A 27927-nucleotide genomic window follows, 5' to 3' on the forward strand; every position below is an offset into this window, starting at 1 on the left:
TTCTTGAAAGAGAGTTCATGTAATTAAAATTTCTTTGCCTTCTCCCTGTTCTCTCTGCTCCATTACTGCCATTCCCACGGGTCCATCTTCTTGAGGACTATGGGGCCTCATGGGGCCAAATGTCTTCCACTATTTCTCCTGTTGTTCCTAATTTGCAAGCCCTCACCAGAAATACCAGACCATGTGGGTACCTGAAAAGTTGTCAGCGACTCCTAGTGAAATGCCCAGTGAATTCTTGCTCCTATACTTGATAGGCTCAGACCATCCCAAAATCACTGACGCTCAAGTTGGCAACTCTCAATGACTCTTCAGCTACCTTCTCCTCCCTGTGAAACTTGTTCTGCCACACATGGGCAAACTAGTGGCACATTAAGTGGAGGCCTTACACTGTTAATTAGTTCTGCAGATAAATAGAAAACTTTAGTTTCCAAGGTAATAAAAATGCATGTTGTAAAACTCCTACAAAATGGAGTAAAGAGACCTAATAGCTTATCCTTTGTCAAACCTGAGCTCTCCTCCTAGTACTCACCGCGACCAAAGGTACGTATCTTGATTCTTTCTGCCTCAATTCCTCCATCTTTAATGAGAGGATAATAAAATGCACCTAAAGCACTCCTAGGTTCACTGTTACAAGACACCACATGTACCAAATATCTGTTTTGATGATGTAGCTAATCACAGTGCTGAAATTGCGTTGCCAATGCAATTTTTAGGAACAGCATCAGAAGACTTTGTGACTTGAAGTGCTTAGTTTTGGGTGGCAACATGCAAAGATCACACTGCCTGGTATGTGCAATCCTGACTCAAACCCACCTTCCCCCCCTCAAAACCTGCCGTATCAAACTCATTGTTTTGTATGAGGATTCTCTGTTTGCTACATTCCTCTCCATCACTGCCCTACATGCCAGCTTGAGGCAGCCTGATAATGCTGTTCTTTCACTGTGAAATCTTGCACACAGCTGAGCAACCCAGTGCAATGACTGCTCATAAATCCAGTTTTGCAAGAGGCTGGTGAACTGGTAAAAATACTCTGAACAGCAGCATAGCATTTGGGACACACTAAATAAAAAGTGAAGCTTTCTTTGATACTTACTGATGTTTACATGCCATGTAATTATTATTATCACTGAAAATCCCGACTTCCTTTCTTTGAACATAATGTCTAAACAGGAAAAAGGTAACCTTCCTGTTTGGAGAATTGTTAATTTCAGAAGAAATATATTTTTTCTCTCTTGCTTGCAGTTCTCAAAGATTTTATTTTTAATACAAATGAAAAAGACAAACAATAGGCTATCTAAAAGGAAGGAAAACTGCATGTCTGAAACAAACAGAGTCTGCTATGAATAGATAGTCTTTGCACTATGAAATAATTCATGCCATACCTACATACTGACTTTTGCATATTGGGAAAGGAAATGTAGACTTATTTTTGGCACCCACTACGCTGTATATGCACAGTACAAAAAGCAAAGTTAAGGTTAGAAAGGGAAGAGAAGCCACCCGTCAATCTGCACTAACAGCAAGAAGCAATCACATAGGAGTTGGCCTGCCCCACTGATGTGAGGCAAGGCTGACTGATAAGGCTGAATTTAAAATTCCTGGTACCTGCTCAAGTCAGTGCTCACAGTGGCCTTCTGGGTAAATCTTGGCTTGTAAACTTACTTTGCAGCTTTTGTTTAGCTAAAGGAAATAATGATGGAGCAGCACCTGCGGCGCCGTTCCAGGTGTATGGAATCTTTGATGGCTGCCAGGAGCAGCACAAGGAGAATGAAGACCAGGATGCTCAGCTCATCTTTGTGAGAGACAAATCAGAAAACAGGTAACTAAAAGCTGAGTATGAAAAAGTGCTCACACCCAAAGGCAGAAAGAGCTGTTTGGCATTCCAAAGGTGTGACACCTTCTCAGAATCTGGCAAACAGCCTAATGAAATAACCACCAGAAGAGGCCTTGTGAGGTCTGCTGATGTCAATTTTTCTGTATGGGAAGTGTTCATGTTGCCAGTTCTCCTTCCCATTATTTCATTGCAGTCAAGGCTGTAGTTTTGCTGATCCTACTTAATAGCAACAACTAAAACATCTTGCACGAATGGAAGAGGATATATGTGATGTAAGACCACTGCCCAGAGAGGGCTGGAAAGCTAAAGTTCTTTATTCAAGGCCTGACTAATTCAGATGTTCCTCACAGCTATGCAGAAGTCCTGAAATATTTGTACTATTTCAAAAAGTCTTTCCTATTCATGGACTGCATGAATATCTACCTTCTTATGATCCTGAAGAAAGTGAAAAATGTCTTACATGGTCAAACACCAGACATGTATAGTTGTTTCCTAATCTCTGGGGGTTTTTTACACCAGTCTTCTGATTTTGGAAGCCTTATTTTACAGAACTGCCTGCTTGCTGTTGGTAGTACTGTATAAGTGCAAAGAAACTCTACAAATATTTGCTTGCACTAGTCCCATTTTCAGGTGAATCCACTTGCTACGTCAGGGCATTATGCTGGCTCATGTTTGTAGAGTCAGACCCTAAAGATGTGTGTTGTTCCTTGTCTATCTTTCCTTACTTCATGTTTCCACTTCTCATGGAACCCAAGTCCCCTTTCTATGGCAAGATGCTTAAGCACGTGTACCCTTCCTAACTTAGCTGCTTTGCCAGGGATTCACATGTGAAGCTTCTGCTCCATTTGCAGCATCTTCACCGCTCACTCCTACCACTCAGTTGTGTGTTGCTCTTCATCTGTAAGTATTTTGTCAGGTATGAGCCTTGCTGTGTGATTTAACTGGACTGCTGCTATTTGCAGCTCCAGCAAGAAAAGAACATGTTAAAGCCATTGTAAAGTAATCACTACCACATGAACTTGAGAAGGTGGGATCCCATGGTCTGAAATGCAGATGGTCTCTGGCAGTGAGATGGAGAGCTGTCCTGCTGAAAAAGACCCAGAAGTCAGCAGAGGAGCTGAGTTAATGATGTGACACAAGAAAATTAAAGGCAGAGTGATTCTGAGCAACGTAGGAGTGTCCCACTCGAAACTGAACTCTCTGCAGTCTCACTACCTAGTGTTCTCCACACAGGTAGTGCATCTATTGGGGTGGGAGCAATACTAACTGTTAGTAGTTAGATTCATCACCTTGTTAATTAACAAGGTGATGTATCTACCTGCATGTGGAACAGTCTCTCTGAGGAGGGATTAGGGATTGGGATTAGCAAATATAATTGCAGTTTGCTGAGACTAGTATGCGTGTCAGAGTGGAGGGGAAGCCTGGTTTCACTGTATATGAAATAATAATAATGTGAAATAATAATAATAATGTAAAATGTGAAATAATATGTAAGCATATAACTGTTGGCTTCTGTTACTCTCCACAGGGATATGTTTGTAGAATCTGGGTTCTGGTCCCGAGTGCCTTGATTTTGAGGAGGAGCCTTTGCAATCCTTGGACTCTGGTAGGCTGGATACCTGTTGCTGTTGAACAATATTGCCCACTTGACCAGTTAATGTTTATAATATATATTGCAATGGTGGTGGGAGGCTTTTACCATTGAATATCTGAGCTGATACCACGGGGCACTGAGTCACTGTCCTCTGAATATTCCCTGTGCTGCTACTGCAAATAAATTCACCACCTTCCATCTTAATAGCTTGCTTTAGAGCCAGTGCCACACTTCACACCCTATTCTGGACACCCTCCAACAAGTTAATGTTTTTCACTGAGGAAGGTGAGTAAAACTGATGAGAGTATCTTTAACTAAGAAGCCATAAAATTCTAATAGAGCAGTAATGTTCCCAGCGAGCCTGAAGGAAATCCGATCAATAGTTATGAGGTTGAGGCTCAATTTAAGGCTCAATTTATGGCCTTAATTCATCAAACATAGTCATTCTCCATTTTTGTACAGGATGCTTTTGTGGTTCCTGCTGAGCAGAGGAGTATAAAGTCTGCACAAGCTCTTTCTCGACAATTCCCCAGGCTTTGTCATTTAAGATAGGTGACTCTACGGAGGTGATGTTCAGGGTTCTGGGATCTATTTGAAGGTGATTTTTCATCATATAGGACAGACTGCACCAACTGCATTTGTTCTGAGCATCTCAGGCTTGGAATGGTTTCACAGCGAGTAAAAAGGAAGATGTTTTGGATCTCTTTAAAATTTGACACTGCAGTTATTCATATGCCTGTAGACCACTCCACAATCAGGAATGGTTCAACAGCATGTTCTCCAAAAAACCTTTTGCTGCTTTTTGTAGGCCCCTTGCAACAGAATTTGAAAGGTGCAGATGGGGGCTGGGCTTCTTCTACATTTCTAAGCTGCCTCTGTGGTAGAAAGAAGTTTTCCCAGCTGCTTCTGACACAGGTGTGATCTCTTTTTTTCCAAAATGGTATGCAAGCACAGAGGCAGACAATGAAATTTCATGCAAAGGTTTTATTAAAACCTTTCTATAAAATGACAGATCTTTCCGAAGACTGAAGTAAATGCAACCTTTATGTACCCACCTCCCACCAGTGGCATAAGCATGAGGTAGACAAAAGCATCTCAAATGAAAGAGCCATAATTAAAGACATCTCTTGTATGTACTTGTCATTCCTGCATACAGAGGTTAGCAGAAGTAAGTTTTAACTACGTGAAGTGATAGGAGTGTCTTGTAAGTATACAGTAAGGTCGTAGCTGGAGAGGGCTCTTAATCAACACTTGACCAAAAAATGTTTTGTGACAATCATTCAAATATAATTTCTAAGGGTGCTTTTAAAATCCCCAACTCTTACACCACGTACAGATCCACAAACAACCCGGAGCTGCAGATGATCTTCATTGTACAGACTCATTCCTGAAATGCCTGTGGTGGCTTTTCTGACCGCCCAGGGGGGCTCTGGGAAGCCAGGGCTGCTGGTGACTTCCTCGCCCTCGCTCTGCAGCACCATTTTCCCCCACTGCCAGCAGCTGCAGTAGCGGGGAGGCAGGAGGGGTTCTGGAAACCCGGGCTGTTACCTGAGCCAACAGCGACACCCAGGGATTCACCAGCACAGTCCATCCCTTCTTTGATCTGCAATCCCCTGTCCCATGCCCCCTGAAAAATATTCCAAGGTTTACCCATTTTTCTCTTCCTGAGTGACTACACTGATTGAGAGGGAAGAAATACTGTAGTAATTATAGTAATTTTATCTATAGAAATCCTGTTTTTATCTATAGAAATCCTGTATACTTGTGTGCTGAGAGTAAATTAGATCAGCCACAGGCACATCCATATTCAAATAAGTGCATTCACATTTCATCTCTATCAAAACAGTTAGGATGGTATTATTTGTTTGCAGCTAAGGTCAAGACAGACAACTTATAAAACCTCCCATTCCTGCTTCCTCACTACAGCAAAAAGCCCCACTGAGGCCCTGCTGAAAGTATTTTGGTAAACTTTTGTTGAATAAATGTGCAGAGATGAACAGTACACTCAAGGAGTACGTCACAATCAAAATAATAGATGCAGGTTCTGTATCAGTGAACACTGAGTCTGACTTCTATTAAAATGACCCTGAAAAACTCCTTGAAGACGGATACCTGAGCAAACAGTGGTAAAATAATTAGAGAAGTAAGAGACTACCAGGCATTAATGACTCCAGAAAAACATTTCAGTAGAAGCAGAAAAACACCTTAGAATTGATCAGGGCACAGGATGTGCTGAGAACAACCCAAAATACACAGTACAATTACAAAGTGCAAGTGTACTTCCCAATCCCAGCATGCCAATGCTGTCTGTCAGTCACTGGGCCATTGGCCCTGTCACAGGTGTACAGCCTGCACGGCTACTGAGGTAGTCTCTTGTTTGCTTTTCAAGCCTAGGCTTGCTTCAGATCCAAAGGGAATTGCCTGCTCCTCTCTGCAGGGCAGAAGGCAGCTCAACTGAAAAAGCACCAGGCTGAAACAGCAGCAAATGAAGTAGACCAGTGACTGTAGCTTTACGACAACAGAAGTTGTGAAGGGAAAGGGCACGAATGAAGTCCAAAGTTTGTATGTTCCAGTTGAGAAGCTGAGGATAATTGAGTAGGAAACAAACAAATGAAATCTGTGTTACAACAATTTAAAGCATAAAGGCGAAACAATGATTTGACTTTGAAATGGAGCATGAGAAGTTACAGGTTCAGAAAGCACAGAAATAGTCCATGAACTGATGGTCAGGCAGTGCCTGAAAGCATATTTGGTCACTCCATGGGCTCTTTTAAAAAAACAACCATGAGCATCCTTCTCTAACTGAAACAGACCCGTGAAGTAGGTAGTACTCTGAAAATCAGGACTGAATTGTCTAAAGATGAACATCCAAAATGTGGAGTATCTATGATTCATTTAATTCTTCTGAAAATACGTGTCATAGTCCATATAAAATAATAGTACTTTCGTCTATTTGCTCGGTGCTTTCAAGCTGTCTCTATGTTTTGTAGGATTTACACTGAATCAGTTATCATTCTACCTTGTCTTTTCAAGGAAAGATGAACCAAACTTCTGTTTACTCCTGCCATGGCACAGCTGGAAATGGGATATTCGCCAGGAACTCACACACTGTCAGTGTGAGACGGTTGCTACAGTCTGCAGCTCAATACCATTGGCTTTCCTTTGTACCTTATTCTCCTTCAGAATTTGGGACGAAAGGTTATTTAAAAACCAGTCTACATCTTGATAATCTTCAGGCCACCGCAAATACCGACTCCTTTGTAAGAAGTTTCGAATTGGTTTGTGTTTCATCAGTTGATATTGAGAAAGTGACCCAACCACTACCATTATGAGGACATCTTTCAGATCAGAGAAGTACCTGCTCTGGGCAAAATTGAAGGCTTCCACACACCACCCATCTTTGAGAAACTGCCTGGTCACAATACAAATTGTTTTCCTGCTGTTCCAAATGGCATCACGAATATTATTGATATGTTCTTCCCCAGGCAAGAAGTCTCTTTCCTCAAAACACAAGGTAAATCTGTTTTTATCCAAATACTGTGAATCCAGGTGCTTTAGCAAAGCATTCTGGACCCATTCAAAGTCATTTTTGCTGTAGCACAGATACGCATCATATCTGTATTCACATTTATTTGTTACTTGTGGATGGCTGGCTATTATTTTTTTGGTGATAGTTTTATACCAGATAAAACAAATCCCCCGACAGCGAGTAAAAATGATGGCTGACACCAGAAACATGAGAAAGGTGACAGAGAAGACGATGAATAGTGAGAACCTGAGTGCCTGCTGGAGTTCATCTTCATCACAACCATCATATTCCAGATACGACAGTGGTACCCCTGCAAATTCAGGTGGGTAGGCACAGTACCTGTCAGATTCGGAGCCAGCTAGGGTTACATTGGTTTCATTTAGCCACACTAGTAGGCTCTTTAAAGAGCAATCACAGACATACTTATTATGTGTTATATCCAGAATATTCAAAGTCATAAAGACTTCAGGCTCAGGGGAAAGCAGCTGGTTTCCAGATAAGTTGAGGTACATTAGGCTCTCCGGAAAAAGCCCAGGAGAAAGATGAGACAGCAGATTGGAAGCCAGATTAAGGGTTTTTAGAGATGTTAGACCTCTAAAAATGTCCTGTGGAAGAGCACTGAGGTAGTTGTTATTCAGATGGAGAACCTCGAGTTTGGACAGTGCCCCAAACACATCCAAACATAAGTCTCTCTCCCACACAAGCTGTAACATATTTTCACCCAGATCCATATAGGTTAACTGACTATTTTGTATAGCATTATCACTTTTCACACAGTAAGAGAACCGATTCTGTTTTAAGAAGATATATTGCAGATCTGGAACTTGGAAAAGAATGTACAGGTCACCTACATTTGCCAACCAATTTCTTTCTAAATCTAGGTATGCTGTATCTATTCTTGTGTAGGCTACAGTCATTAGCTTATTGTCACCTAAAGAGGCATACGTCAGACGTGGAAAGGAAGGGAGCTTTTTAATGGCATTGTCTCGGAGGTCAATTATTTTCAGACTTACTAAGTGATGGAATGATTTTTCACCAATCATCCCAATATGATTCTGCTGTAAATCAATATATGCTACACTGCGTAGACCCTCAAAAGTATGATCATACAACTCACCTAAAAGATTACTTGAGAGATTGAGGATTTTTAGGTTGCCCAAGCCAAAAAATGCTTGTCTTTCGATTTGATTTATCTTGTTTTTGAAAAGGTTCAGCACTTCCAGATTACCAAGGCTTTGAAAGACTAAAGGGTTGAGAGAGAAAATGTAACCCCCTGAAATATCAAGGGAACTAAGATCACTTCTTTCTAATCCTGCAAAAGTATAATTATCTGGATTTTTTAAGTTTTGAAAGCCAAATCCTGAACCCATTATATGAGTGCTAAATATTAAAGACCTGATTTGAGTCCCTTTAATGGCTGTACAGAAATATTGGACTCTCTCCGTGCTCCAGCCATTTTTGCTAAGGTCTAGTGAGTTAAATGTAATATTTTTGAAAGGATTTGGGCATTTGGCCCAGTCTACACTTTCTGCCTTGTACAAAAAATTAGAACTGAGGCTGAACAATAAAAAATGTTTTCCTCGGAAGCTGGTAAGATTGCTCTGGCACAGGTCGGATATGTAGTTGGATTTCAGGTTCACAGTTTTCAGGGCTGTTAGATTATAAAATAATGGATGAGGCTGAAGTCTGGTGATTTTGTTCCCTGAAAGATCCAATTCTTCTAATGATCTCAAATCTTGAAAGTAACGTTCCTCAAGGATGGAATTTCCAAGGTAATTCCCAAACAGACGGAGTACAGTCAGATTTCGCAAACCCACAAAAGCATCAAGATCTGGTTGAAGAATCCTGTTGTATCCCAAATCTAAGATACGAAGGTTTGGCAGGTTCCTGAAAGCTCCTTTCCCTATGGTAACAGGATAGACCAACTGCGTTCCAAATTCCAACAACAACAAGTGCTCCAGCAGCGGAAACGAAGTTTCAGTCACTCGTATGATATAGTTGGAAGTTAGAAAAAGCTTCACCGTGTCCTTCGGCACAAGTGGAATATCTGTGAGGTTGCAGAAAAAATATATGGAGACTTGGGCTTCTGAGTAGCAGCTTCTAGATGCACACACCCCACTAGCTAGTGAGAGTCCAAAGACAAGCACTAGTTGATGACATAACATCATGAACCTAGGTGAAACAAAGTGAAAATAGAGAGCATTAATTCTGCAGTTGGCTGTCTATGCAGTGAGTTGTAGAGCCCATTTTTAACAGTTGTGGAAGAGAGGACTAATGTCACACTAAAAGTTACTAGTGGTTTGGGAATCTATCCTTTCTCTGAAGTCCAACAGGTACTGTCTGATAGGCTGTCTGGTCAGAACATGGGTCCCAAAGAGGTGTGAGCAACTCCTATGACCTAAAAAGTAACTCTTCTTTATGTACCTTAAGGGTGGCACCATAACCCCACTAGGTAGGTGCTGAAATCTTGGCCTAGCTATTTAATTTTCACCATGGAACAGGTAATGCTGGTGTATTAGCTTAATTCCTTTATCAGTTATTCAACAGGTTTTAAACAGTTTGGAATACCCAAGTAAAGTGCAATCATCCAGTCATCTTAACAGAGCAGGCCAACGCTGCTCTTTCCCTGAGCACTCTCCTTGTGAGGGCTATTACCTATTTGGAATTTAGATTGCTGTCATACAGAACTACCTAACAGCCTCGAATTTTAAAGAGGAGGACCTCTTTTGGGGCTCCTGGAGCCTCAGACTACGCTGACAATGTGAAATTTTTCTTGAAATGGTTGTGAGATAGTTTTGAAAGTATAGGCAGGAACAAGGCTTATGCTGAAGGAACAGAAAAGACACAGTAGCCTGAAACTGTCCTGTGAGATTTCATGTTTCATGAAAAACTGTATTTCCTGAACTGTAAGTTCTTAAGTTATACAAAAAGGTGGATAATGTAATTTATGCAGCTTGCTGATGAATCCATTTATTAATATATTCCCACTCTGTATTTTCCTTGCATTATGCCATCTGTCTGCCTGTCTCCCTTTTTATCCAAGATAAAAACCTCTTCAAAGCAAGGAAGATCTTTTTTACTGAGCATGGTAAAGAACAGAGCAAATTATTAGCCCTAAAGTGATTGCTTGTGTACAGTAGTTTTTTAAAAAATCCCTTCTAAGATTGCAACCATCTGCTTCTGCTTTTAGACAAACGTTTATTGAAATGAAATGATAACCCAATGGAAGAATTTTTGTGTCCTCCAGCACAATCTGCTTAAAAATTGGTAAATGTAAACTCTTGGGGAGCCAAGCCCCCAGTGGCCATCTAACGTCTGCAAAGTAAATCTACTTCAGAGAGGAAAAAAGTGGGGCTTTGAACAATTATTGTTCTGATTTGAGCACACTGCTTCTTTAAAGCACAAGTAGAAGCCTCTATGCAGAACATTGTACTATTAAACTAAAATCATCTTATGCTTTTTGCTGTCATACAAAGGGATTTCTGGGAAATGTCAGTAGAAACCCAGGAAAGAGAAAGCCAATTTTTAGAGACTATCTGCTACATAGGCAATACAAGGATATTACAGCACAGTCCAGTCTCACTCTACCAAACATTTCAAAGTCATTTGATTATATTAAAACTCTAACTTGTAACAGCTGTGACTACTAGAGTGAGTCTGCAAATTTTCACCCTAGAGGCTCAAACACCAAATGGGAAACACAAATACCTCGCAAGTTAAAATACTAATCTTTACATTTTTAGGGCATTCTTGTGTGCGTAGGACAAGATCTGATTCTTGAGGTAAAAGAGATTATGAATATAGGATACGAGTGTTGAATTCTGAAGTCCTGGCATTCAAATTTCATTAGCATTTTGTCTCACAAAGAAATTTAGGATGTGCTGTAAAGAAATGTACTGCAAAGAAAAACAAATTGTAGGTAGTGAGTATCAAAATTCTGTTTTATTGAGCATAGTAAAGAACAGAGCAAATTATTAGCCCTAAGGTGGTTGGTTTTGTACTGTACTTTAAAATAAGAGATTTTAACTTCTTCTATGGGGAATAATTCCAAGTACTAGAATATAATTGTATTTACTACCCTCTTTTTTGACCTAGCATACACTTTTAAAGGGGACATTATAAACAGTAAACTATGTAATGTTTGTTGTTGTTACTACAGAATGTTGTAGGTTATTAAGAAAGACCCAAACATATAACAGGTGATTCAAGATCTTGTTTACATTTTTACATTTTTCTTTCCTAGAACCATGAAAACAAAGCACCAAGTTTCCCTTTTAGTATTTGACAACTATGACATTGGTTCTTGCTGACATTGTAATATAAGATGTTTAGCACAAATAGTTTTAAATTACATTTATCTTTCAGACTTTTACATTTTCATTCCTTGTATTTGCACAGATGCTATGGCTAGTTTTTAAAGTTTGGGCAAAATCACTGCATTATCAAAAGCAGTGGCAGACAGAAAATACTTTGGAAGTCAATATTTGATTGACATGTACAATAGACAGCTAGAAAAAGATCAAAATGCTTAGAATGGAACAATTAGGAAATGTTGTTGTTTTTAAATTTTAAAATGTTATTTTATTTTCTTTATTAGAATATAAGAAAATGGTGAAAGATTTTAGCCACCTTTCCCTTTATACTTACTTGCTTTTCCACATTCTTGTAAGTTAAACAAACATCTAACAATCTTTTAACAGTTGTTACACTCCACCTCTGCTCTGGTTTACTGACAAGAAAGATTTCACTTGTAAACTCTTTGCTCCCTCAATTTTTTCCACATAAGTTACTACCTTCTCTCCCAAATCTTGTCCCTCCATGAGCAGGAGGGTGATGCTGGCAGTAAGTAATGCCTCTTACTGCTCTCATGACAACAACAAAGATTTGTATTTTAACAGAATCCCATCATGTAGCATTTTATGCAACCCTTCAGCACTGTACATTAGCCTTTAAAATGTTTTGGGAAGAATATTCTTCCCACAAAACGAGGATCCTCCCATTCAATTACATGTCTGTGCATGGACATGGAGATGAAGGGATGTCTAAATGCTTCAGTCATAGAACCTCAGAATCTTTAAGGTTGGAAAAGACCACCAAGGTCACCGAGTCCCACCTATGACCAAACACCACCATGCCAATTAAACCATAGCACTGAGTGCAAAATCCAGTCATTTCTTGAACACCTCCAGGGATGGTGACTCCACTACCTACCTGGGCTGCCTGTTCCAATGTTTAAACACCCTTTGAAAACGTTTTTCCTGATGTCTAACCTTAATCTTCCCTCATGGAGCTTGAGACTCTATCCTCTTGTCCTGTCAATTATTGAAAATTTTCATTATTGAAAACTGGAGCAATGAAGTTTAGAGAACCAGGGCCCAATAGGAGTGGGATGAAAAATGCAGCAAATGCTTTTGGGATGGGAAGACCTAAGCAGGCTATGTTTCTGAGCAATGGAAAGAACTTTTACAATGCAGGGTGAATATTCTACCTAGATCTAAAGGCATAAGTGAGTGCATACAGAATGCACATACTCTAGCTCTGGTCTCAGCCTCCTGTGCATCTGGATCAGGGAAGGCAGATGCAGATGCTTTGAGTCATCTGGAACTTTCACTATTGTACTTACTTTTTTGTAAGACTTTTGATAACCTGGTTTAAATCACCTAGAAACTTTCACTAGCACAGTAAAAAAGGATGGGAACTGGCAGTACCTGAGAGTGGATGTTGTAGCTGTGCCTGTTTATCTCAGCACAGCTGTGTATGCCTTAGGACACCCAGAGAGACTGTCAGTAAGCAAGGTTTGAAGTAAAGCTGAAAAGGAGGACTAAGGCTGTCTCTTTTTGTTACTCATGCCAGAGTAACAACTCTCCCATGGAGAGTTAGAAAGCATTTGCCATTCCCCTTTCCACACCCCCAACAAAAATACACTGGATTCCACATAAATAAAGAATGGGTTACATACCCTGCTTCTGTCCTTGCTGAGGCCTGAGGCTTACTTTTAAAAAGAGTGACCTGAAAGGAAAATTTCAGTCTTAAAAGTGGTTTTGTGCAGCAGCAGCAGCCTCCTGTGCTTCTGTCACATTACCCTAGGTTAAACGAGAACCAGCACACACCAGTGGGAGGGAACAGGTATGAACTATGTGTGCTTATGAAAATGAGCAGCAGGCCTAAGTGTTCTCAGTTGTCAGCCATAGGTTTTGGGGAAAAAAGCAGCAGAAGTGCTGGCTATCTGGGTGGACTCTAGGGAAGACCAGTGTAAAATAATCACCAATAAGATTGAAAGAGTTTAAAAATATTTTTAATAACCTATTGCAGTGACGATGATATCCTTCTAAGGAGATCCTTCGTAGATGACAGCTCAGTCAGCCAGAGGAATTGTGTGCCCACCACATGCACAGACTACTTGAAATAATTCCAAAAAGATGAAGTCCTGTGACCAAGGATACCAGCCATTTTGGTGTTTAGGATGTGGTCAGTGGATAAAAATGTAAAGACAGATGTAAAGCTGGTAAAATCTTCATATCTGCACCATAAAGGAGAAAAAAAGAGTACATTTTTTACTAATGTACTAATTTTCATGAAAATGTCGAGGTCATTTTCTGTAGGTCACTGAATCACAGAAGAGTGGAGTATATACACAATAAAGGTAGCAGCATCTTTTGATGAGTGTGTGAGAATCTCATTTTTAATTGCCACAAGCCTGCTTTAGGATTAAGGATTAAGGGATAAACATTAATCCTACTGCCAAGTTGGAAGGCTTTTCTTCCCTTTAACTTCATAGCTAAGGGTCTTTCTGTTTGGACAGCAAGATGCAAGAGCTCTCTTGGAGCCTGTGTGAGTGCCGCTGTTACCCTGACGCCTTTCTGTGAAACACCACTTAGTTGTCACAGCCAGCACAAAAGCTCCCCAGAGAAAAGGGAAAGTGAGGATTCAACAACTTCAGGGTATATTTCTTGCCTGTAAAACCAATGCATGGAAGACAGTCCTCTTTTCTCCCTCTGTACCCCAAAACATTAGACACTAAAGTGGCAAACTCTGTCTTAATTGTCCTTTATTATTTTTTCTAAAGTGAGATGTGTGTGTATAAAAGTACAGATTTAACTTTTAATTTGATATGCACACTGCTTTCATCATCAGTTTACAACTTTTCTTGTGACTGTTTTGAAAAGTGTATTTAAGCCAACTTCTTTATGTATATGTCCAGAGCCCAGCTAACTGAACAGAGACTGTTTTCCATTCATTTAATCTAAACCATTCTTCCTATTTAATTACCCCCAGATCTTTCTGCCAGAAACTGGCCAAGTGCAGCACTCAGAAACAGTATCAATAAAGAAATCATCTGCAGGTACAAAACACATAGGCATGAAAAAGCTACTGGGAGAGGGAAACAAAGACCAGGAGGAGTTTGGAACCTGTGGTGGGTTGACCCTGGCTGGATGCCAGGTGCTCACCAAAGCTGTTCTATCACTCCCCTCCTCAGCTGGACAGGGGAGAGAAAATACAATGAAAGACTCGTGGGCCTAGGTAAGGGCAAGGAGAGATCACTCTGATTACTGTCATGGGCAAAACAGACTTGACTTGGGGAAATTATTTTAATTTATTACCAGTCAAATCAGAGTAGGCTAATGAGAAATAACTACCAAATCGTAAAACACCTTCCCCCACCCCTCCCTTCTTCCTGGGCTTAACTTTACTCCCAAACTCTCTACCTCCTCCTCTGCACAGAATTGGTCCTCAAGGAGCTGTAGGTGGATATCTGCTCCACTGTGGCTCTCCATGGGCTCCAGGGGCACAGCTGCCTCACCATGGTCTTCACCACAGGCTGCAGGGGAATCTGCTCCAGCAGCTGGAGCACCCCCTCCCTCTCCTTCTTCACTGACTTTGGTGTCTGCAGAGTTATTTCTCTCACACATTCTTACTCCTCTCTCCAGCTGTAGTTGTCATTGCACAGTTATCTCCTCCCTCCCTTCTTAAATATTATCCCAGAGGCTCTGCCACTGTCGCTGATGGCCATGGCCTTGGTCAGCAGTGAGTCCATTTCACAGCCAGCTGGCATTGGCTCTGCAGGACACTGGAGAAGCTTCTGGCAGCTTCTCACAGAGGCACTCCTGTAGTCCCCACTTCTACCAAAACCTACACAAACCCAGTACAGAACCTTTGAGTAAGTGAGGGCATTTTTGCTTAGTTTAGATAATCTCAGCTAGAAGGACTTTCAGATTTTAAAAGACTCTTGATGCAGGTCAGAAGTTCTAGAACAAGAACTGCAACAAAGTCAAAGAAATCCTTTCTTTTTTTCTCCTTCCCCTTTCAAGCCCAGTTTACTTTACTCCATCCTCTTTTCCTCAGTGTCTTTCCCTTTTCACTATCCTTTGGCTTAGACACAGACCAAGTGCACCAGGATATAAATGAGGCTGAACTCCTACACTGGTATGATCTACTGCATCTGCCTGCTTTCCACAGTGTGTCTTAGTCTGGATTTAAAGGTAAGGCTTCAGTTATCTTTCAGGGGAATTTTGTTGTGCTAGCTGCCCAGTCAGAAAAGTAACCCCAAGGAAAGCCTCAGAATGAAGATTAGAAAGCATACACAAACCTAACACAGCCCATGCATGATTATCTGCCCTATCCCTGGCTAGTGCAGCTCTGATATTGTTTGCATTACACTGACCCTTCTGTGGAAACAGCCAGTCAGACTGAAGCAGACTTGAACAACAACAAACCAACCAAAAAAGCAAATCAAAACCAGAAATAAAAAAAAGAGACTAAGAAGCAATGCAAACAATGGAAACCGGTCTCTGTTGTTTATATGTTACAGGGCTGAGACTTCCTCCAAAGTATCTAGAACAGTTGGGCTGCTTACCTATGACTTTCAATTTTTCTGAGAATGGCTCAAAGCCATTGGGGCTAGAGGCTGTGACTGTGGGAAGTGGTAGCTCAAAGTGGAAGTAAATGCTGAAAGAAAACTGACTTGGGGAGTTGACTATAATACTCCAGTTTGGCAAAACAAGAGGAATACTGATTGGATGCAACATTATGCCAGGGGCATGTACTGACAAAGGGAATTAGAGGACAGTAACATCCATTGCTAATTCTGTACTCAACACTGGGCTCTAAAGCTGAAGTCTAGTTATGGATTTTAGCTAAACTAGTGCTTTGGATTAAGCAACCATAATTAAGCAAGCAATATTCTATTCCAAAATAATTCAAGAAGTTTATCTTTCAACCCCTGCTCAGCAAAAAAATCACAGAATCACAGAATTGTTAGGGTTGGAAGGGACCTCTGGAGATCATCTTGTTCAGCTGATCTAGCCCAATCCCCCTGCCAAGGCAGGGTCACCTAAAGCAGGTTACACAAGAATGCATCCAGGTTGGTTTTGAATGTCTCCAGACTCCATGACCTCTCTGAGCAGTCTGTTCCAGTGCTCTGCCACACTCAAAGCAAAGAAGTTCTTTCTCGTGCTGAAGTTTCAGTTTATGGCCATTGCTCCTTGTTCTGTCTCTGGGCACCACTGGAAAGAGCCTGGCACCATCCTCTTGGCACCTGCCTGTGAGATATTTGTATGCATTAATGAGTTCCCCTTTCAGTCTTCTCTTCTCTGAAGGAAAACTGAACAGGCCCAGCTCCCACAGTCTCTCCTCATAAGAGATGCTCCAGATCCCTCATCATCTTTGTTGTCCTCTGCTGGACTCTGTCCAGTAGCTTCTTGTCTTTCTTGTACTGAGGAGCCCTGAACTGGACACAGCACTCCAAATGTGGCCTCATTAGGGCCAAGTAGAGGGGCAGAATCACCTCCCACAACCTGCTGGCCATGCTCTTCCCGATGCATCCCAAAATACCACTGATCCTCCTGGCAGCAAGGGCTCACTGCCAGCTCATAGTCAACTTGTCATCCACCAATATTCCCAGGTCTTTCTCAGCAGAGCTGCTCCGTAGTAGGTCAGCACCCAACCTGTACTGGTACTTGGGGTTATTCCTCCCCAGGTGCAGTACCCTACACTTGGCATTGTTGAAAATCCTCATGGCTCTTGCATCCTTGTGTGCACAGCCACATTTCTGCAGGACAGATGTCAGGTACTGTTACCTGACACACTTATGTGCTTACAGCCTTATGGTTAGAGCAGTTTCCTTGAGTGAGAACCAGATTGAAGCTTCTCAGACTGAGGCAGGCTAAGCACTTGGGTCTTACACTTCCTTTAATGGTCTAATTGGGCCATAGCATCAGGGACCTCTCTTTTCCTTGGCCAAAGGTTGAAAGAAAATGTTCATGGCTCACATGCCCTGCACTAGACTCAAAGCTGCAGCTCTGCTAGAGGTGCTCCACGCAGGCTCCTCTGAGGAAGTCTGCCAGGGGTCATGTTCTTTGTATTGACCTCCCCAACACCTGCAATTGCTGTGCAAGGCTCCTCACCCCGGGGTGCTCCCGTGCAATGGCTTACATGCACTGAGAGCCACCGCAGATGTGGGGGTGCCTTGTGGGTTTATGAATGAAGGAAGGGCCTTTGGGATCTCATTTTGGGGACTTGGCTGCCTAAAATCCACTGGAATTCACCTGAATAGAAAAATGTGTCTCAATCTCATTCTTCAGATCTTGGGTCCTTTCCTGCCATCCAAATGAATAGAGTCTCCCTTGTGCAGCTTTCTCTATATATTCACATGTCAAAATTCTGTAAGGAAATGAGAATCATTCTTACTTCTTCTATCAAGTGCAGAACAAAATATCCTTGTCTAATGCCCTAATATCACTCATATTTTCTTCAGTCATGGCAAGAACTATGGGCATCTTTCCCAGACCCTTGTGATAAACACTGGCTGTGAAGAACTATTTGTATTTGGCACTTGGTAAAATTTCTAGAAAAAACCCCCAAAGACCTTCAAAGAGCATCCTTTTTCTTTTAATCTAACAGAAAGCCTTACTGACAAGGAGTTTGTAATATTTATCTAGGCCATAAAAAAGATCTTGAAAGATATACTGCAAACAGTAAACCTTTGTTCTTAGACCGGTCAGATAAAGGCCAACTGCTATTGTGAAAATTTGTATTGCTGCTGTTATCTGATTAGATCAAATCTACTTACTGAAAGAAAAGTAAAGATCCGAGCTTTGGCCCAGGCTCTAAGCCATCGTAATATATGCATTTGTGCTCATAAAAAGTTGAGCAGTGTAAACATACTTTTCATCATGGGGCCCCTCTAGCCAATTACAACCTAAAAAAGAAACTATTTCATTCATCATATGATTAATGAATATGCCCCCACCCCTTTGGCATCTCCCTTAAGTTGCTAGGATTCTTAACTGTAATATAGCATTTTCCAACTTAAAATCAGGAAGCATCTTATAAGGCAAGTGAGTACTGAGGCAGTTCCTGTCACTGCTGGAAAAAAACATAAGGCAATAAGGCATTTAATGACCTGACAGAGCAGAAGGACCATAAAATTCAGCCACTGGTTTGGGTGTAATGATGTAGTTCCTGTTTGTATTTATTTGTTTTGATATCCCATCAGATTATATGATGAGATGCAAACACACAAAGACAGATGTGATTCCTTAATTATAGGGTAAGAGTTCTTTAAAAGAAAACAGTCCCCAGAAGGATAAGAAAATACACTTGAAAAAAACACGCTCTAGGCTATTTCTCCAGAGGACAGGAGTAAATTGGATAGGCAGAGGGAGGGTGCTGTAGCCCCAGACCCCAGGTCCTGGCCCCAGTTCAGTCATTTTTAGCCCCTAGCACATTTTTAAGTGTCTCCCTGCTGATTAGAGCCAGGCTGCTCCTTTCCCTGCCTGAGCAACCAGCTGGGCTGGTTGTTCCAGTGAAGCACCCCAGTGCTGGGCACTGGTCCATCTGCCAGCCCCAGGCAGCCCAGCTTCCCCCACCTCTGTGTCTCAGAGGGGATGATGAAGGCAGAGGGCTTCAGAAGAGGACCAAGAAGGTTTCCTACAAACTTCTTATTTCCTAAGGAAATAGGGCTTCAGCAAGGGCAGTGAAGATTCAGGGGGCTGTTGGGTTTTTTTCAAGTTGTTGCTACTGTTGTTTCCCAGTAGAGACGCTCATTCAAAGCTGCACAAACAACCTAGCAGTCACAGTCACCACTCAGATACATCCTGAGTCCATGTTTTCCTTTTTTCTTTGAAAAATGTCACGTGAGAACTGCTGGTCTAGACTAGAAGTCACTCCAGGGAAGAAACGTTTCCTTCTTATTAGTTCCCCTTCCCTCTTAGCTATCATTTTGGACTGTGTTTTTCACACAGTGGATTTAGCTTAGGAGCACAATGTCCTTTTTTTGTGCTTGCAGGATAATTAGAAGCAGAGAGGATTTAAGCTCTCACCTGGAAGAGATCAAATTGATAATAGGAGAGGAGTCTCAAGAAGGACAGTCAAATTTGTAACTTAGAGGAGGCCAGCTTTCACAGATGAGACAGAAATTCTTGAGGAAGCAGCAGGAAGTGGAGAAGCAGCATTCAGACAGTAACTCCTGGGGTCACAAGCAGAGCTCTGTACAGCCTTACCTGCAAAAGTAACCTTCTATAAAGCTCATCAGCACTGTCATGCCTGTGAAATAGTGGTCATGCATAAAACTGGTAATGGGTTGGTAGCCTGAAGTCAGCAAAGGTGACTAACTGGCTAGCCAGAAGGGGAATGGCATGGTCACCCCTCCTGCACTCCTGGGACCCAATCTGGAAATGTTATTTAATAAAGAACTATTAAAAAAATATGGAGACAGGTGCCTGAATATGTGGAGCCAAATGGAACAAATTATAACAAAGAGATGGTTGCTTTTGCAAGGTTTTTTTACACATACATTTTAATAAGGCAATCAAAAGATAACAAGCTGCAAATGTCCAGTGATGAAAAGACCATAAATATAATACAAAGAGAGAGAAAATCTGCCAAACATTGAAGTGAAATTAGAAACCTGCTCTGTTCTTTCCTGTAATGGAGATGTTGAAAGGATAGTTTCTGAATTTCTTTGAAATAGGCTTTAGATCTGAATAAATTTGAGTTAGTTGGTGGAGGAGAAGAATGTGAAAATTTCACTCACTAGTATGGCTGACATAATCCTGTACTGTAGAACCTACGATGCAATGAAGACTGTGAAGAAGACAGAAAAGTAGCTGGTAGCCTTTCTGAAACCATTCCTGAGGGAAGCTGTTGGTGAGTGGGTTGTTCCATTGACTCACAGCACGGTAATAGCATGCTAGGGCTCACCTGCATATATATTCCAGGTCTGACACCTAGGGACTGCCAAAACAGAAATCCCCAAGCAGGTTATATTTTAAATTCTGTCCCTACCCAGCTTTTTCCAGAGGGAAATCTAGCTATGTCTTCATTTAGCACATTAATCTATCAAGTAAAACAGATACTCTCAGTTCTGTTCTCTGCACAATGCAACACCAAACCATTTTATCTCACACCCCCCCATTCACTGTGGAAGCATTGGTTATTCTGGACTGGAGGCACTCTCCTCTTCTGTTACAGCTCTTCCAACTGAGTGAATAATGTTCAAGAGTTGCTAAATCAAAGACACGCTTCAGCCTACTGAAGGGTTAGGGGATGCTTTGTATGGGGTCAAGGGAGGGAAGGGAGATCTGCTCTGGGCAGCTTCCATGTTCTGACTATGCACATGTTCAACCCAGAAACCAATCCTTAGAGAACACCTTGGAGCCCTTCTTGTCCTCCCCTCCAGTTGCTGCCTCTTACCATCTCAATCAACTTCTTGCACAATGACACAGCTTCACAAGGAAGCTGGAGGAGGCCAAAATTAGCCTGTTCCCAATTAGGATGAAGACATATGTCCCATTCACCCTGAGGCAAAGGACGGAAAGGGCTGAACTCTCTCACAGCTTGGGTGAATGCTCCCAGCCATAAGCCACGGAATCCAAGATGTGCAGTTCACCACTCCATTTTAAAACACTACTGTGCTTTGGGCTGGCTCTGAGCTAGAAGCATGCCTACATCACAACACCTGTACCACGTAGCTGTATCAGATGTTGGCTGGTCAGCCCTGCCAGACTTGGGCACTGCTGGGTGTCTGCAAAAGCAAAACGTTTCATGCTTGAGTACTCGAAGCACTGAAGTGCAAGGTGGGAACTGCTGACATCCTGCAAGGTGGAGTCTTCCAAGGCCAGGTGCAGGCATGTCTCATCAAGTCCCACCTCTGACGCCTTTGTGCCTCTTAGGGACTTTATACCCCACATACCTATTTTTTTTCCCCATAAAATGAGGGTAATAATCCTTGTCTGCCTCGGGGAGGGCCGGAAAGTGAATGAATGCTAAGTTACATACTGCTTTGAAAAATGCAGAAGTGCAACCCTGGTGCCAAAACATTCTCCTACGGGTGGATACCCTTATTTCCTGGCGACTGAAAAGGGAAAGACAGAGCGGGGAAAGCGAGGGTGACGACCGACCCTTGCGCTGGCGTGGGCTGTGAAGGAGCCGTGTAAGGCTGCTGCTCAGACCCCCGGCTCCCACCCGTATCCCGGTGTCCCGGCTCACCTCCCGCCGGCGCGCGGAGCGGAGCAGCTCCACACGGGAAATCGGGCGGCGCCGGGGAAAAGGCTGGGAACAGCCGCGCCCCCGGGAGCGCCCCCCGCGCCTGTCGCCCCCCCCCCGCGTTATTCCCGCATACACACCGTCCGGCTGGAGCGGGAGAGCGTGCTCGACCCGCAGGGAATGGCTGAGGAGCGGTCCCGGCTGGCCGGGACGGGAAGGTGCTCCCGGGAGGGCAATGTTCACAGCGGCCGGGAACGGCGCTGCAGCCGAGCCGCCTTCTTGTGCACGGCGACAGTAAATAAAGGGGCAGCGCCACAGGGAGCTGGGGTGCCGCAGGGGTAGGGCAGGGAGGAGAGTGGTGGTGATGTGCATATGGAATGGGGAAAAAAAAATATTAAAAAAGATAGAGTCACCGAGGAAGAAACACTGGGAGGGAATTTCCCCAGCAGAGTGGAAATCCTCCCCAGCTCTCCAAGACCGGCTGCTGGATACCGAACTCTGGGGCCCCAGCATAAGGACGTGAGTGTTGGAGCACGTCCAGAGGAGGGTCATGAAGATGCTCAGAGGGCTGGAGCACCTCTCCTGTGAAGACAGGCTGAGAGAATTGGGGTTGCTCAGCTTGGAGAAGGCTTCACAGAGACCTTATAGCATGTTCCAGTTACTTAAAGGGGGCTTACAAGAAAGTTGGAGAGGGGCTTTTTACAAGGGCTTGTGATAGGACAAGGGGGAATGGCTTTCAGTTGAAAGAGGGTATGTTTAAATTGGATATTGGGAACAAATTCTTCATTATGAGGATGGTGAAGCACTGGCACAGGTTTCCCATAGAAGCTGTGGATGCCCTTTCCCTGGAAATGTTCAAGGCCAGGTTGGATGGGGCTTTGAACAACCTGCTCTAGTGGAAGGTGTCCCTGCCTATGGCAGGGGTGGAACTAGATGATCTTTGAGGCCCCTTCCAACCCAAATCATTCTATGGTTCTGATTCTATGGGAAGGGGTCAGGCAAGGGGAAAACAGACTGAGGGATGCAGCCAGGACACAGGAGTAAGCTTTTATGGGCTTTGCTGCATTTTAATCTGTAGGAGATGATCATACTAACTCACCTCAGCGTAAGCAATGTGAAAATTTGTGTTTGCTGGCTGCTTGGTGCTTGAGCTGTTTCTTTTGGTCTTTTGCAGGTGGAAAGAGCCAGTTTCTCTCTGCCTCTTACATCCAATACAGCTGAGTCTCTGATGTGCACTTATCTGACCCAAGATAACTGTAAGCAGGTGATCCTCTACTCACATTCTTATCCTATTTCTAATGGTCATTATATTCCATTTCCTACATTACCTTATACTAAGTGGAACACTTAGGTTTCCTAAAGAAGTTAAGGTTGAATGACAGATCTGTAACTGAAGTAATTTATTTGCCTGCTACTGTAATTCTTAAAGAGGAATCCAGGAATGAAAAGGGGAGGTAAAAGAGAGGACAGAGTAATTTTTATTTTAAAAAATTATAGTAATTTAAATTTTCAGGTTGCACTGAAATAATATATCTGGAAATTGATGCTGTTTGAAAAATTGACAATCTCTGAGCTAACTCAGAGAGAGCAGAGAGCAGCACACGGCTGCCTGGCCTTATCAGCAGCAGCGAGCTGGGGATTTAGTAACATTGCATGGGAGACACAGGAGCCTAAAGCATTGGATCTCCAATATACATCATGTTAACCAAAGCATGACCTAATCTGGACCAGTTGGAAATGCGGAACTCAGGGCCATGTCTTAAGATTCACCTTTTAAATAAAATGAGGCTCCACTCTGTTGGCGTTGCACAAGTCTCAGCCTCTTTTGGAATTAAGTGCCTGAGGCAGTTCTTGCTTGTAACTCACACCAAGTTATAGACCCTTCTCCTACCCAGGTTGCTCCTTATGGAGCCTTTCTCTTTTTAATAGGACGTGAACTCTGCTTCTGTCTCTGATGACCCCTGTTGTCACCCCCAACCAGATAGAGGATATCTACAGAGGAAATTCTCACTCTTTCCTGCTTGAGCTGTTCTGCTTTGTATGGAATCGACTGGGCCTGAGATGACACCAAAGTGCCTGTCTTCATACTAATCTGGGTTACATACCTTTAATTACTAGTACTTATGTCACTCTTGTATTAGGTACTTACAAGTGACTGCATATGCATGTATTTTAATGGTCTTAATGCACCTCTCTGGTTGCCTGGGATATGTTTTGCTTCTGTTAAATCAGGTGAGAAATTACAACACACTCTGGCACTGAAGCAGTATTTCTAAGGCCACTGAAAACAGGACCTGTGTGTTTGAAGACAAGTAATTTGGAATAGCGTATTTAAACAAAACACAGGGAGCTGGACAGAGCAAACAAATTTTTTAGGAAAAGTCCATAGGATTCTATCAGGTCACGTGGGATATTAGAGAAGTATCTGCGAGCGCCCATTGTTTCGTGCAAAGTTACACTGTGAGGTTGTGATACTTATGCTCAAATAAATAACAACTTATTTTCTGTTTGGTCCTGCTTCTCTCTTACTTAGAGTTGAATAGATGGAAGTGGATACTTTAAGTTCTGAATATTTTCAAGATTACTCTTAGCTGTAAGTAAGTAAATCTCTCTTCTACTGAGTCTACCACCACAGCACCTCTTTTTATGTGGTGACAGTAAAAACCAGCATGAAGTTTTAACCATGTGTGCCCTCAGTTCACACATCACAGTATGTGTCTAAGGTGGATACTTCACTTATAATCCTGTTGTTGTAGCTTGTTGTTGCAGGTGGGAAGCACCCAGGATCTTGTCAAGGTCCTGATTTTGTGGATCTTGCCAGCTTAGGCCTCTCATTGTTTGCCCATACACTTAAAAGGATGAGATATTTTATACTGAAGCAAGGCCTGGAATGCAGGGACAGTTTAGGTGTCAGCTAAGCCTGTTTCAGTTTGAAAATAAAAGCTTTAGAAGTGGCTGAAGCAGCAGGTAAGCAGCACTGCTGTCCTTTCACGGCTATAGTCCTTGAGCATCTTTTTGTTTAATACATAATGCATGTTTCAGCATGGAAGCAAGGTATTCACTGCTGCTTTTTGTACAGTCAACTGCTGCTAACAAGTGTTCATGAATTTACAGAAGTGTTTTTTGCAAAAGCTTTTGCTAAGTTATGGTTGAAAATCCAACCTGGAACTTTTTTTGGTTTGGTGCATTGACTGATTTATCATAGAACACTGCTCACTATTATTACAACTGCACACTGGATTAAATCTTTTTGATTCAGTTATTAAAAACCTCCAGGTTTCAAATGCATAAATCACAGGACTCTATAAAGAATGTCAGTGTATTCAGCTACTGTGGTTGTGTAACTCAGGGAGAAAAGAAACAGCTAAGTTGTTTGTTATTGCAGCTGTATTTTCTGTAGCAGTGTGCTGACATCTTTCAGTGCTTTTCTGCACAGAGAAAGTAATGTAATTCCAAATGATGCAGATGAGCATGTTATGCATGTTATATTTTGATGACAAAAGGCACACCTACACAACCATCTCATGTTGTTCTGTCACTTGCAAGAAGCAATGGAAACTAAAACAAAAGCTGTCTTCCTGCCAAGGTGTCTGTGTTGAGCAGAGACATGTTTCTTGCTCCTCTGTTGTCTTATGCAAGTCACATACACACAGCAAGCTAGACACCTAGCAGGCACCATAAGGAATTAGGAAAGAGGGGGAAAAGAAAACACCAAAAATTAGGAACAATTACTTACAGAATTTTACTGTCTACTAGATTTATGCAGCTTCTTGAAATTAAGTACTGAGAGACCTAATTTTAAGCATGTTACTAATTTCAAGAAAATACCATATATGAAGGTTCATTTATGAAAGGTCAGTAAATGCTCTAACAGATTTTGTACAAATAATCATTTGTCTCACATTTTGATAGAGACAGGTTAATAGGCTGTTTCTTGCCATGGCTTATCAATAGCTATGATGTCTTCTACTGATGTGCAGGTAATATTTCCAGTGTATCCCACTCCATTTTAAACATGCTAATAAAATACATTAATAATGTGCAACCTTTATAAGCCCCCTTGAAATGCAACTAGGATATAATCTTTATTGAAATAAGACCCAAACAGGTGCTCTCTCTTGTATTTAATGGAGTGTATTTAATACTGAAAAAATGTGCTTGAAGCCAAAGAACAGCCCCTTGTGTGTGCTGTTTCTGCAAATGACATTTGCCAGTTGTAATGAACTCAGACTATGAAATTCTAATAGCCACAGAAGGTTATCTATGGCGAATGACTAATACCTTCTAAATTAAGGTCTGTAATTGCACTCTGGTGATTAATGCATTAAATTACCAATTTCTTACATGTAAAACACTTGCCAAATGTGTATCTTATTGTACCTCTGAGCTCACCTATAATGTACAATAGGCAGGTGAAATACACAATCATTTCCCCCAGGCTTATTCCAAAGCAGGCTTCCACCCACACAAGATCAACGCTGTAATAAGGTCATTATTTCTGGAGACAAGGTTTTCATATCTTGCATGGGTAATGCCATTAAGTTCCTTTAACTTATGAGTCTCAGTTAAAATTGTCATAATAAATGCCAGGAATTGTTTAGTTTTTTTTCCCCCTTGGATTTCACAACAAACATAGCAAAATCTGTGATCTTCTTAATAAACTTCTAGCTTTAAAAAAAAAAAAAAAAAGAAGAAAAAGGAAAAAAAACCAGTATTTGGGGAATTATTAAGGTGTTTTAGAAAGCTTTTATTGAAGCAGTGTACTCAACAGTTTGTCCACAGAATGGAGAGAATAAGAAAAGATAAAACTCTACACATACAAAGTTAATTATTCTCTCTTTATGCATATAGAAGAATCCAAAATGAGCCTCTGGAAATGAATTTCTTCCTGGTTTAGGGAGCATTGATTTTGATCTCAGTGTGCTTCTGTGAGCTTCATTCTTAGTGAGACTAAAGACTTTGGAGAGGCAGGTTTTTGCATTTATCTGCCTTTATAGCCTTGGCTACCACTGAGTTCAGTTACAAATATGACTGTGTTAATTTGAGCAAAGAAGAGAAAAGCAAGATCAGTAAAGGCTAACTGAGCAAAGTTTGATCAATTGATTAATGTGCTCTCCTAGTCTCAGCATAAGAATAATTCAACACATTACATTTTAGCTTGAAAATTATATTTTCATTTTAACAGACGTTGAAACCAAAGTTTTATCTGTTGAAATTAACACAGTCAGATCTTTGCAAAAAACCTCAGAGCTGTGCTTACCCTGCTTTAGATTCTCAAAAATAAGGCAAAAATATGCAAAAGGATAGTGTCAGAGGAATTGATTCAGCCCGCTCTGCTCCTCTCCCAGGTCTGAGTAGATTGTAGGAGAAAAATATACTCCCACAGTTGAATTGTGTAAAATATAGCCCCAGATTGTCTGACCTCCACAGCTGTACAGGACAAATCCCTATTTTGGGCCCTGCTGCCAGGCCAGCCAGATGCAGCAGCAGCTTCCCCCTGAGGCCACTCAGAGCAGAAGGAGACCTTTGTTCAGGCAGCGTCCACCAGCCAGCCAGCTGTTCCCATATTCTGCAAAGAAAGGCTGACTAGAGCCGAAACCCGGTTTCATACTAACCTAAATACCTGTCAGAGCTGAGACTGCAGTAAAATAACCTGTGACACCTTTCATATTATTGAGTTGTCTGCCATTTGTACGTGAGTATACATGAAAGCAGTAGTGCAGCCTCAGGTCTCTGCCCATGGAAACACCCTGGGAATCACACAGCGCACACGGTATCGTGTAAGACAGGAAAGAGCCTCAAGAAATAAGTTTCTGCAGTGTTAACAAAAAGGGAAGATGAAGGCAAAACAAAATCCGTTGGTAACACCAAAAGAAATGTCCCATGAAATTGAAAACTGTACATCCTGATGATATGCCAAGGTTCTGCATGCAGCTGGGATTTAAAAGCCGACACCTCCATGACAGCCTTATGACTCCTGTTGCACTCAAGACATCTGTCAGTTAACAACTGCGTATTCAGCTGGGATGGCTGGATTGCTCCATCCTGACCACTTCTCCAAATGTAAAAATGACAGATGAATTGTGACATGCCATGTTGTGCCACTCAAAAACACAAAGGATGAGGAGAGCATAAAACCAGCACATCACTTCTTGCACTACCAGCAACATTATTGTTTTAAGGATCTGCAGCGTAATTTATTAGCAAAGCAGGTAACATCCTTGAGAAAAAGTCCTTAACATTTTTTTTTCACATGGAAAGATGCCTGCAGGCAAGTCTTGATACTAGATCACATTTTTACCAAGTACCAGGAGGAAGTAATCTTTTACCCAGATTCAAGAGGAAGGGCTGCTGGGAGACAACATGAATTCCCAAGCTGGGTGGCAGCCCCTCTGCTGCTGCTGCCTCTGGCCCCCATGTCCAGGGCAGGAGGGGCCTCAGAGCGGTGCAGATAGTGGGACCTGTCCCCCAGAGAGCTGTGCTGGA

At 42.0% G+C, this 27927-nt stretch overlaps 1 protein-coding gene across 4 annotated transcripts in view; it reads right to left on the minus strand.

The window, feature by feature from the left end:
• Nucleotides 1-2505: 2505 nt before the first annotated feature.
• TLR5 (toll like receptor 5) overlaps nt 2506-27927 on the minus strand; it is a 32279-nt gene continuing 6857 nt past the window's right edge. Inside the window, exons 1-4 of one of the 4 annotated variants that reach the window (XM_051783545.1) lie at nt 21582-21655; nt 12917-12966; nt 12169-12269; nt 2506-9129 (exon numbers count right to left, since the gene is read on the minus strand). In XM_051783545.1, coding sequence (XP_051639505.1) covers nt 6540-9125 — 2586 coding nt within the window. In that variant the 5' untranslated portion in view covers nt 9126-9129; nt 12169-12269; nt 12917-12966; nt 21582-21655 and the 3' untranslated portion in view covers nt 2506-6539. Of the gene's footprint in view, nt 9130-12168; nt 12270-12916; nt 12967-21581; nt 21656-27927 lie in introns of those variants that run through there. The other 3 variants (XM_051783546.1, XM_051783547.1, XM_051783548.1) reach the window with 3 other exon arrangements.

The sequence above is a fragment of the Manacus candei genome, unplaced genomic scaffold (genome assembly GCF_025592945.1).
Source record: "Manacus candei isolate 608988 ecotype Guabito, Panama unplaced genomic scaffold, ASM2559294v1 h1tg000017l, whole genome shotgun sequence".
Classification (NCBI taxonomy): Eukaryota; Metazoa; Chordata; class Aves; order Passeriformes; family Pipridae; genus Manacus; species Manacus candei.